At 51.4% G+C, this 10488-nt stretch overlaps 1 protein-coding gene across 1 annotated transcript in view; it reads left to right on the forward strand.

The window, feature by feature from the left end:
- Window positions 1-10128, forward strand: part of lrig3 (leucine-rich repeats and immunoglobulin-like domains 3) — a 21513-nt gene extending 11385 nt beyond the window's left edge. Inside the window, exons 6-19 of the mRNA XM_056424658.1 lie at window positions 1-12; window positions 112-255; window positions 2846-2989; window positions 4794-4874; window positions 4997-5068; window positions 5603-5674; window positions 5972-6135; window positions 6811-7146; window positions 7266-7547; window positions 7707-8186; window positions 8305-8463; window positions 8549-8689; window positions 8802-9050; window positions 9525-10128. The exon at window positions 1-12 is cut by the window's left edge and continues 132 nt beyond it. Of these exons, the coding sequence (XP_056280633.1) occupies window positions 1-12; window positions 112-255; window positions 2846-2989; window positions 4794-4874; window positions 4997-5068; window positions 5603-5674; window positions 5972-6135; window positions 6811-7146; window positions 7266-7547; window positions 7707-8186; window positions 8305-8463; window positions 8549-8689; window positions 8802-9050; window positions 9525-9742 (2554 nt within the window). The 3' untranslated portion in view covers window positions 9743-10128. The remainder of the gene's footprint in view (window positions 13-111; window positions 256-2845; window positions 2990-4793; window positions 4875-4996; window positions 5069-5602; window positions 5675-5971; window positions 6136-6810; window positions 7147-7265; window positions 7548-7706; window positions 8187-8304; window positions 8464-8548; window positions 8690-8801; window positions 9051-9524) is intronic.
- The last annotated feature ends 360 nt before the right edge of the window (window positions 10129-10488 follow it).

Raw genomic sequence — 10488 nt, forward strand, 5'->3', positions numbered from 1 at the left:
CATGGAAGTCCTGTGAGCAACTTCGCCCGCAGTGTGCGTCGAGGACCGTTCCTCCAGAGGCGGTGTCCGGTCTCATAGTGTGTGTGTGTGTGTGTGTGTGTGGTCCTGCAGGCAGCTGGACTACAACAACCTGACGGAGGTGAGTAAGGGCTGGCTGTACGGCCTGCTGACTCTGCAGCAGCTCCACCTCGGCCACAACGCCATCAGCAGGATCCGACCTGACGCCTGGGAGTTCTGCCAGAAGCTCAGCGAGCTGTGAGTGAACCCCCCCCCCCCCCCCCCCCCCGCTACACCAGCCTCACTTTCCATTCACACTCTGAACTCCCAACACTTCTCTGTGTCGCCCTCGCCTCCCCTCTGGAGCCTGGACTCCCTCACACTCCAGTTCCTCTTGTTGACCACACACACACACACACACACACACACACACACACACACACACAGACACACACACACACACAGACAGACAGACACACACACACACACACACACAGACAGACACACAGACACACACACACACACACACACACACAGACACACACAGACACACACACAGACACACACACACAGACACACACAGACACACACACAGACACACACACACACACAGACACACACACAGACACACACACACACACACACACAGACACACACACACACAGACACACACACAGACACACACACAGACACACACACACAGACACACACACACACACAGACACACACACACACACACACACACACACACACACACAGACACACAGACACACACACACAGACACACACACACACACACACACACACACACACACAGACACACACACACACACACACACACACACACACAGACACACACACACACACACACACACACACACACACAGACACACACACACAGACACACACACAGACACACAGACACACACACACACACACACACACACACACACAGACACACACAGACACACACAGACACACACACACACACACACACAGACACACACACAGACACACACACAGACACACACACACACACAGACACACACACACAGACACACACACACAGACACACACACACACACACACACACAGACACACACACACACACACACACACAGACACACAGACACACACAGACACACACACACACAGACACACACACACACACACACAGACACACACACACACACACACACACAGACACACACACAGACACACACACACACACACACACACACACACACACACACACACACAGACACACACACACACAGCGCCTCTTCTCTTCACTGCCGTTACACTTCTTCCATTTTAAATTGGAAACCAACACATCGCTCTCCTGTAGTTACACTTCTTCCATTTTTTAAATTGGTAATACCAATATCAGATGTAGTCTCTCTCTCTCTCCTCGTTAACACACGCAGGCGGTTCCTCCGTGCTCGGTTCCTCCGTGTTTCTCTCTTATCACACGGAGCTGAGCCTGTCGGCCGGGACGTGCCCGGCTATCTGATCTCATCTAAGTTTACTCAAAAACACACACACACACACACACACACACGTTGGACCCTCTGCAATTTGCTTACCAGCCTCATGTGGGAGTGGACGACGCCATCATCTACCTGCTGCAACGAGCTCAGTCGCACCTGGATGGAACCGGTGTCTCTGTGAGAGTCACTTTCTTTGACTTCTCCAGTGCATTTAACACCATCCAGCCACTGCTGCTGAGTGAGAAGCTGCGGTGGTCGTGGACGCCCACCATCTCCTGGATCTCTGACTACCTCACAGGCCACAGTTTGTCAGAATGGGCCGTGTGCTGTCTGGAACGGTGGTCAGTGATGTTGAGCCCCACAGGAACTGTTCTGTCTCCTTCCTCTTCACCCTGTACACCAGTGACTTCCAGTACAACACGGAGTCATGCCATCTGCAGAAGTACTCTGATGACTGCAGTGGTCGGGTGTATTAGGGATGGACGGAGGAGGAGTACAGGGCAGTGGTGAGTGACTTTGTAAAGTGGGCGATGAGAACCACCTGGCTGAACGTGGCCAAGACCAGAGAGATGGTGGTGGACTTCAGGAGGAAGGCGACAGCTCCTACACCTCTGAGTGTCCTGGGAGTGGACGTGGACATGGTGGAGGAGTACAAGTACCTGGGTGTCTCCATCGACAGCCGACTGAACTGGAAGGCCAACATCAACGCTGTGTACAAGAAGGGGATGAGTCGACTTTTTCCTGAGAAAGCTTCGATCCTTCAACGTGTGCAGCAAGATGCTGGAGTTATTCTACCAGTCGGTTGTGGCCAGTGTGCTGCACTTTGCCATTGTCTGCTGGGGGAGCATCGAGCCGTGACACCAGCCGTCTTAACAAACTGGTTAGGAAGGCTGGCTCCATCATCGGCTGCCAGCTGGAGCACCTGGAACAGGTGGTGGAGAGGAGGTCGTTGAAGAAACTTGTGTCCATATTGGACAACCCGGACCACCCTCTCCACCACCTCCTACAGGGACAGAGGAGTTCTTTCTCCAGACGTCTCCTCACGCTCCGCTGCCACAAGGAGAGATACAGGAGAACATTCCTGCCGACGGCTATGAGGCTCTACAACAGTTCACCTCTTGCCAGATCACCCTAACCCTTCTTATATTTTGTGTTTTTTATTTTATTTTTATTTTTATCTTTTATTCTTGTGTTGCTGCTACTGGCTCGACAAATTTCCCCTTGGGGATTAATAAAGTATATTTCTATTCTATTCTATTTGTTTCCCGAGTTCTGTTTGGTCGATCTCTTGGAACTCGTTATGAAATGAGTCTGAAGTCCAGTTGTTGTATTCATTCTTCGTGTCGTGTGACCTTCAGCGACCTCTCCTTCAACCACCTGTCCCGGCTGGAGGAGTCCAGCTTCGTGGGCCTCAGCGTGCTGGACGAGCTCCGCTTGGGAAACAACCGCGTGAGCTTCGTCGCCGACGGGGCGTTCCGAGGCCTCTCCAACCTGCAGACGCTGTGAGTCGAGGTCACGACCTTTCAACGGGAGCTCAGATGTTCTGGACGGAGAGGGTTTAAACTCCCAGCCAGAGATCCAGGGACCGGACACCGAACCAGAGATCTCATTTCACCGCTGGAACGTGTTTTTGCAAACGGAGATATCGTTTTTCTAACATCGGACGCATCGAGACACATTTTGTGCCGAGCTCAGCTAATTCTGTCTCCAGCGCTAACCCTAAAACGCCACGCTATTGCTTTGAGCGGATTCTTAGTGTGAGTCGGTGTTTCATCTCTATCACATGAAGTGTAAGTACAAGTCCCCCCCCCCCTCTGCTACACCCTCAATATCCTGCCCGATGTGTTTTGGGGATGTGGAATAGATTAGTGTGCTGAGGTCTCTCCACACACAGCCCCCCCCCTCCCCCTTTCCCAACGTCTCCCCTTCCTCTGCCTGACCCCTCGCCCACATCCACCCATCCCCCCCCTCTCTTTCCCACAGAGAGGCTCCGGAACATTTCCCCTGGTTAGGACGGGGTTTTTTTTTAACTGGAACCAAATGTAAGCTTCACTGCTGAGGTCACCGGAGGGCAGGTGTGCAGCTCGGTGGACATGGATAGCTTCAGGGCTTCAAATCCAACACCCCCCCCCCACACACACACACACACAGACCCCTCCTCAATCTCAATCAGCCATAACCAGGCATGTCGAGGAGGAAAATGGCAGTTTAAAAACATTCGAGCAGCTGAGGATCAAGGAGCCGTTTCTCTGGGAAACGTTTGTTTCGGTGATTCGGCTCTCGAATGCTGCGCATTGACTTTATTTGTCTACTTTTATAGCAGTTATATAATCTGCAGAGGTAACAACTTTGTGTTTGATAGCAGAAGATGTTTCAGGCAACGTTAACGTTAATCGTTCATTCCCTTCAAATCAAAGAGCGAGAGCTTTTCCTGGAGAGACGCTAAGAAATCCATTAAAGTAAAAGGCAGAGAGGCTAATTTCTGTTTTCTGGTTGCGCCAGCTAATTTAAGCTTGATAAAAACTTGCGATATATCTAACTACGTAACACTAAACTGAAACAGTTCGCACCACACAAAGTGGTTATTAGAGATTAGTTTTTACTGCATATTTCACGCTGCCAGATGTGTGACTGTTAGCTAACGGAACGCACTAACAAAACGTGCGTTAGCTTGCTTCCCATTTGACGCATCAAGACTGACGATTTAAAGAAGGGGCTTTTTTTGGTTAATATAAAAAGTTAGTTGGCCATTCCTCTAGCTTATCATGAATGGCATAATATTTTATGATTTATGTTTTTCCTTATTTCAAAGGTCTACTCTTTACTCTAAACGGAGCTAACGCTAGCTTTGTTAGCTCAGTTAGCTTCGCTAACCTGGCTGTGTGTAAATATGAAGTAATAGCTAGTCTCTATTTAATAAATAGTGTGTGTGGTGAAACCAGTTTTATTTTAGTGGTGTGTAAATCCCCAGTGAGTTAAAACTTGTCTCATTTAATTTAGTAATTTAATTAGTTCATAAAAAGAAAGGGGGATTTCACAAAGACAATCCCTCTTTCACAGAAATGTAAAATACATATTTGAAGTATATTTGTCCTCTCAGATGAAGTTTACAGTGCAGCATGTTGTAGCGCTGCCTTGTAAACCTGCAGAAAAGCCATCGCAGACTTTTTAAAGGAATTTCCTGAAGGGCTCGGAGCCTCGAACGAAATGTACAGCCGCATAAAGTTTTATTAACATCGCAAGTGCAGTTGTTTTCTGGGCGTGGATTTCTTTTCTTTTTTACGAGGTGGTCTGTCTTTTGTTTAGGGATCTCCAAAATAATGAAATCTCCTGGACCATTGAAGACATGAACGGCCCGTTCTCGGCCCTGGACCGGCTGAACAAACTGTGAGTTGATAGTCGACGTTGACGTCTCGCCCCGGACCGGCCGACGTTATGGAACATGGAACAAAAGCCATCCAGCAAAAGTTTATCAAAATAATGAGACTCTTGTGGTTTTTCCCCTCCAGGTTTCTGCAGGGGAACCAGATCCGCTCGGTGACCAAGAAGTCTTTCTCCGGCCTGGAGGCGCTGCAGCACCTGTGAGTCGGCCTCGTGCTTCTCTGATTGTTTCCATCAGTCTGAGCCGTAAACTAAGCGGCGTGAATCACACAGAGGCGGTTTGTTAGAGCCGTGCACCCCCCCCCCATCCCCCGCTTTGATGTGGAATCAAGAAGAAGAAACGCTCCGCCATTCGTATCTTTACATGTGTGCCAGACGATATCGATCACCCAGGCGAGTGGAGGGAACTCTCTCTCTCTGTGTGTGTGTGTGTGTGTGTGTGTGTGTGTGTGTGCGTGTACGCATGCACACACACACACACACACACACAACAGCTGCCTTTGATTCTAATTAGAGTTTTTTCCCAGCCGCTGCCAGAGCTCAAAGCAGCCCAGAGTCGGGCCTCTCTTGATTAACACAGCAAACACTGCCCAGAGTTTTATTGTTCTGGAGCCCAGACCTTCTTTTCTTTCTTCCCCCTCTCGATTGAAGTCGCTTGTATCCTTCGCTCTACACAAGCTGCCGTCTCTCCGCCCGAATTTTCTATATTTATTTTGTTCTCCTCTTCTCTCCAGAGACTTGAGCAACAACGCCATCATGTCCATCCAGGCGAACGCCTTCTCCCAGATGAAGAGCCTGCAGGAGCTGTGAGTACGACCCTGTCTGAGGGCGGCGTTACACCGTCTGTGTTCATGTGGGACGGAGCGCCAGGTGAAAGTCATTATCGCGCTGGCTTCAGCGTTATTAACCGCTTCACGGCGTCCTTTGTTTCCCTCCACTAAAGGGGAGGGTCTGGTTTACAGAAACAGAGTTTCTTTATTTCCCCCACGACTTTTCACCTCCCTCTGGACCCAAATCAGTGAAAACCAAACTACGTGGTGTTATTTACTCGTGAGTGAAGCTGTTTTTCTTTCTGTTTGGGGTGTCTTGTCCTCTCCCGGCAGCCGGCTGAACACCTCCAGCCTCCTGTGCGACTGCCAGCTGAAGTGGCTTCCCGTCTGGGTGGCAGAGCAAACCTTCATGCCCGGCCTCAACGCCAGCTGCGCCCACCCGCAGATGCTGAAGGGCAGCAGCGTGTTCGCCGTCAGCCAGGAGGAGTTTGTGTGTGGTAAGTGATGCATTCAGTCAGTGTAACACCTTGACACACACACACACACACACTCACAGGTTTTTTCCATTTACGAGCTGACCCAGATTGTTCAGTATTTTCCTTTCCTGACTCCTGGTCAAGCTAATGAGCCTCGGGAGGAGAGCGTGATGGAAATGTACCAGGTTAAGTGTTCAGCTTTCCTCGTTCCTACCATCACAGAGATCTGCTGAGGGAATATTTCACTTCAGTTTTTCCCCTTTCAGACGAGCCAACGAAATCAAAATGCACCAGAAAATTGCCGAATCGCCATTTCCAGACCTGAGCACGGATCGTTTTCCACAGACTATATCAAATCAATTCAGTTTATTTTGTATTGCCCAATGTCACAAACTCCCCTCAGAGGGCTTTACCATCTGTACACATAAACACCCCTGACCTTTGACCTCACATCAGATCAGGAGAAACTCCCAAACTTTCACAGGGAAAACAAAGGGAAAATATGCTACTAGTTAGCAAGCTAATGTTAGCACACTAATGTTAGCATCCTACTCGTTAGCTGGGGCACTTGCAAAGATAATACTGCATATCTTTCTGATTTAGGAAAAACTCCCCAAAAAATAGAAAAAACACTTTCACGGGGAAAAAAGGGAAGATTTCCAGGGATTTCAAACTTCCTTTTGTCTCTTATCCCAGACGACTTCCCAAAGCCTCAAATCACCGTGCAGCCGGAGACCCAGTCGGCGCTCAAGGGCGCCAACGTGACCTTCGTGTGCTCGGCGGCCAGCTCCAGCGACTCGCCGATGACCTTCGCCTGGAAGAAAGACAACGAGGTCCTGAACGACGCCGAGATCCACAACCAGGCCCACTTGCGGCTGCAGGGCGGCACGGCGGGCGAGACGGAGGTGACGGAGTACACCACCACGCTGGAGCTACGGCACGTGGAGTTCTCCAGCGAGGGGAAGTACCAGTGCGTCATCTCCAACCACTTTGGATCGTCCTATTCATTCAAGGCCAGACTCACGGTCAACAGTAAGTTTTCGGGGCGAGAGGAGAAGCCGATCGGTTGGAGTGCGTCTCCGTCTAGAAGGTTCCGAAATTTCGTCAAATTCCTCAAAGATTCTGGCGTCGTGTCGTCGTCTCTCTTCCAGTGATGCCCTCCTTCACCAAGATGCCAATGGACCTGAGTATCCGGGCCGGAGCCACGGCCCGGCTGGAGTGCGCCGCCGTGGGTCACCCCTCCCCTCAGATCGCCTGGCAGAAGGACGGCGGCACCGACTTCCCCGCCGCCCGCGAACGCCGCATGCACGTCATGCCGGAGGACGACGTGTTCTTCATCGTGGACGTGAAGACCGAGGACATCGGCGTCTACAGCTGCACGGCTCAGAACACGGCCGGCGCCATTTCTGCCAACGTGACGCTCACCGTGCTCGGTGAGAAACGGCGCTCAAGGAACTCTTTGCTTCGAGCTTTGGTTTTGACCAGGCTCGTGTGAAGGAAAGACGGACTGCAGGTTGGTGAATCGGTGAGGTGCTATCGGTTCCTTGTCTCGCTAACTGTTCGATTCTTTTGCTTTTCATCCTCCGTTTCAGAGACGCCGTCCTTCCTGCGGCCCCTCATGGATCGCACGGTGGCGAAGGGCGAAACCGCCGTCCTCCAGTGCATCGCCGGCGGCAGCCCTCACCCGCGGCTGAACTGGACCAAAGACGACAGCCCTCTGGTGGTGACCGAGCGCCACTTCTTCGCGGCCGCCAACCAGCTCCTCATCATCGTCGACGCCGCGGAGGCGGACGCGGGGAAGTACACCTGCGAGATGTCCAACGCGCTCGGCACGGAGCGGGGCCACGTCCTGCTGGCCGTCATCCCCAATCCCAACTGCGACTCCGGGGTGCAGGGCGGCGGCGCGGGGGTCGGCACGGTGAGCGGCGTGGGGTCGGACAGCGACGGCTGGACCACGGTGGGAATCGTCATCATCGCCGTGGTGTGCTGCGTGGTGGGCACGTCGCTGGTGTGGGTGGTCATCATCTACCACACGCGGCGGCGCAGCGAGGACTGCAGCGTCACCAACACAGGTCGGTGCTCGCCGGCTGTCGGCAGTTTGACCTTTCGTATTATGAAGGTCGACAAAAAGGGAATCTGTCGGTAAAGATGTGAGTGTGTGACGTGACTCGGGTGTCCTCGCGCTCCCAGATGAGACCAACCTGCCGGCCGACATCCCCAGCTACCTGTCCTCCCAGGGAACGCTCGCCGACCGGCAGGACGGCGACGTCCCGTCGGAGAGCGGCAGCAGCCATCAGTACCTGGCTTCGTCTCTCAGCGGCTTCTACCTGCAGCCCAAAGACATGAACGGTGAGGACGCCGCCCCCTTCTTATTCCAGGTCCGATCATGTGAACCCCTTGTTCTGACGTGGTTCTGCTCCTCCCACCTGTCCAGGTTTCTGCCAGCTCGATACGGGAAGTGAAGCGGACCTGGAGGCGGCCATCGACCCTCTGCTCTGCCACTACCAAGGCCCCATCGGATCGCTGCTTCGCCGAGAGAACTTGTACTCCGCCGACCCGACGGAGGTCTTCACAGGTGTGTGCAACACCTCCGCCAAATAGATTCTTATCCTACAACGATACTCTTAGATTCTTATTGCTGTAGAACCTTATGCGACATAAAGGAACTAATAATTTTCTCTTTTTAGGCTGTTCCGTTGATCAAAAGCCCGTCTGGGTCGAGTCCTACAGCGGCAGCCCGTCCAACTCTAAAATGAGGGATTACTTCCTGTCTGAGCGGTTTGACCTCTGCTCCTCGTCGGTCCTGATGCAGCTCCCCAACGCCGGCCTCCACCGCGGCCCCTCCCCCCAGCGGAGGGACCGCCGGCCATCCAATGAGGAGGTTGAAGCCAGCGACTACGGGAAGCCTCACGAGGGCCTTTCCAACACCTTCATGGGTAGGTCTGAAGTCCATCGTTGATGTTTGGTCATGGAAATTTGGTTTACAGTCCTGGGAATCCGTTGGTCACGTGTTTTACCCTTGAAAACCTTTTTCCGGATGTTTGGAAAAGTCATGGAATTTCAAAAATGGTTATTTCCAGGCCTGGAAAAGTCTTTGAAAAAATTGTAATCCCAAAAGTTTTGGAAAAGTCATGTAAATGTGATATTTCATATATTTATTTATGCAGTTTGATTAAAAGAATACACATTTATGTAAATATCCATTCTTTTAATCAAACTCTCTCATTCATTTGTGTCATTTAAGGTTTATCCTCGTCTATATAGAGATTTCACAAAATGTTTGGTCATGGAAATTTGGTCTAAATTCCTGGACACCCGTTGTTCAACATGTGAATGAACCCTGAAAACCTTTTTCCTGATGTCTTCTGTCCGTTGGTCTGACTTCTTATTGGCCACCGTTTTTCGCTCAGGAACATTTGGGAAGGCTCCGTGGAGGCCCCCCATCAGCGACCTCCACCCGGGCGTCCCGCGCGGCGCGGTGACTCTGTGTGAGGATCCCTACACGGCTCCGGAGGAGGAGGAGGAGGAGGAGGAGGAGGAGGAGGGCGGCCTCGCGGCGTCGGAGCAGAGCGACGGCGTTTACGAGCGGCCGTTCGATCCCGCCCCGCAGCGCCGGACGAGCACTTAGCCGAGCGACGCTTGTTCTTCGCGGAGAGGACGACCCCAAAAACAAAAAGAGAATAACTTCTACCTCACTGAACGGACACTTTTGCAATCACGGACTCCTGAAATGTGCAACGAGTGAATGTAATGGACGGTTTTAAAAGTCAAAAGGAGCTCGTTAGCAGCTGCTCGTCAAGGACGCGGCTCGTGCTAAATAATATAGATGAATATATACAGTTTTTTTTATATAAAGTTTATTATATTTTGTAAATTGTATATAAACAGATTCCATTATTTTTGCTTACCATTTGTGTACGAGTATTTTTGCAGCCCTGCCAATTCTGTTATTCCAGCTTTGAATGAAGCGATGTTTTGCACATATGTAAACAATAAAACCAGAAACCAGCTGAACGTGTGCTGCTGCCTCACCTCGCGGCTCCTGGGGCTTCAATGGTGCTACTGTCTTCATGGTTTTGGGATTTGGAGCACGTGGCGCCGCTGCTGCTGCTGGTTGGCGGGTCTTGAGCGCCGGCCTTCCAGGGCGGCGCTGCAGACCGCCCAAGGACGCCGGGTCTGTCATCAGTCGGCCCCCCACTAGCCTACTACTTAGTAGTAGTAGGCTAGTAGTAGTAGTATAACTAGCTGCTACTAGCTACTAATACTACTGTAGTAGCAATAGAAGCAGTAGTTCTATTACTAGCAGCAACAGTATTTGCTACAGCTACTAGTACTAAGTTTGACTACTAGCAGCAGCAGTAGTAGGCTAATAGT

The sequence above is a fragment of the Pseudoliparis swirei genome, chromosome 10, assembly GCF_029220125.1.
Source record: "Pseudoliparis swirei isolate HS2019 ecotype Mariana Trench chromosome 10, NWPU_hadal_v1, whole genome shotgun sequence".
Taxonomy (NCBI): Eukaryota; Metazoa; Chordata; class Actinopteri; order Perciformes; family Liparidae; genus Pseudoliparis; species Pseudoliparis swirei.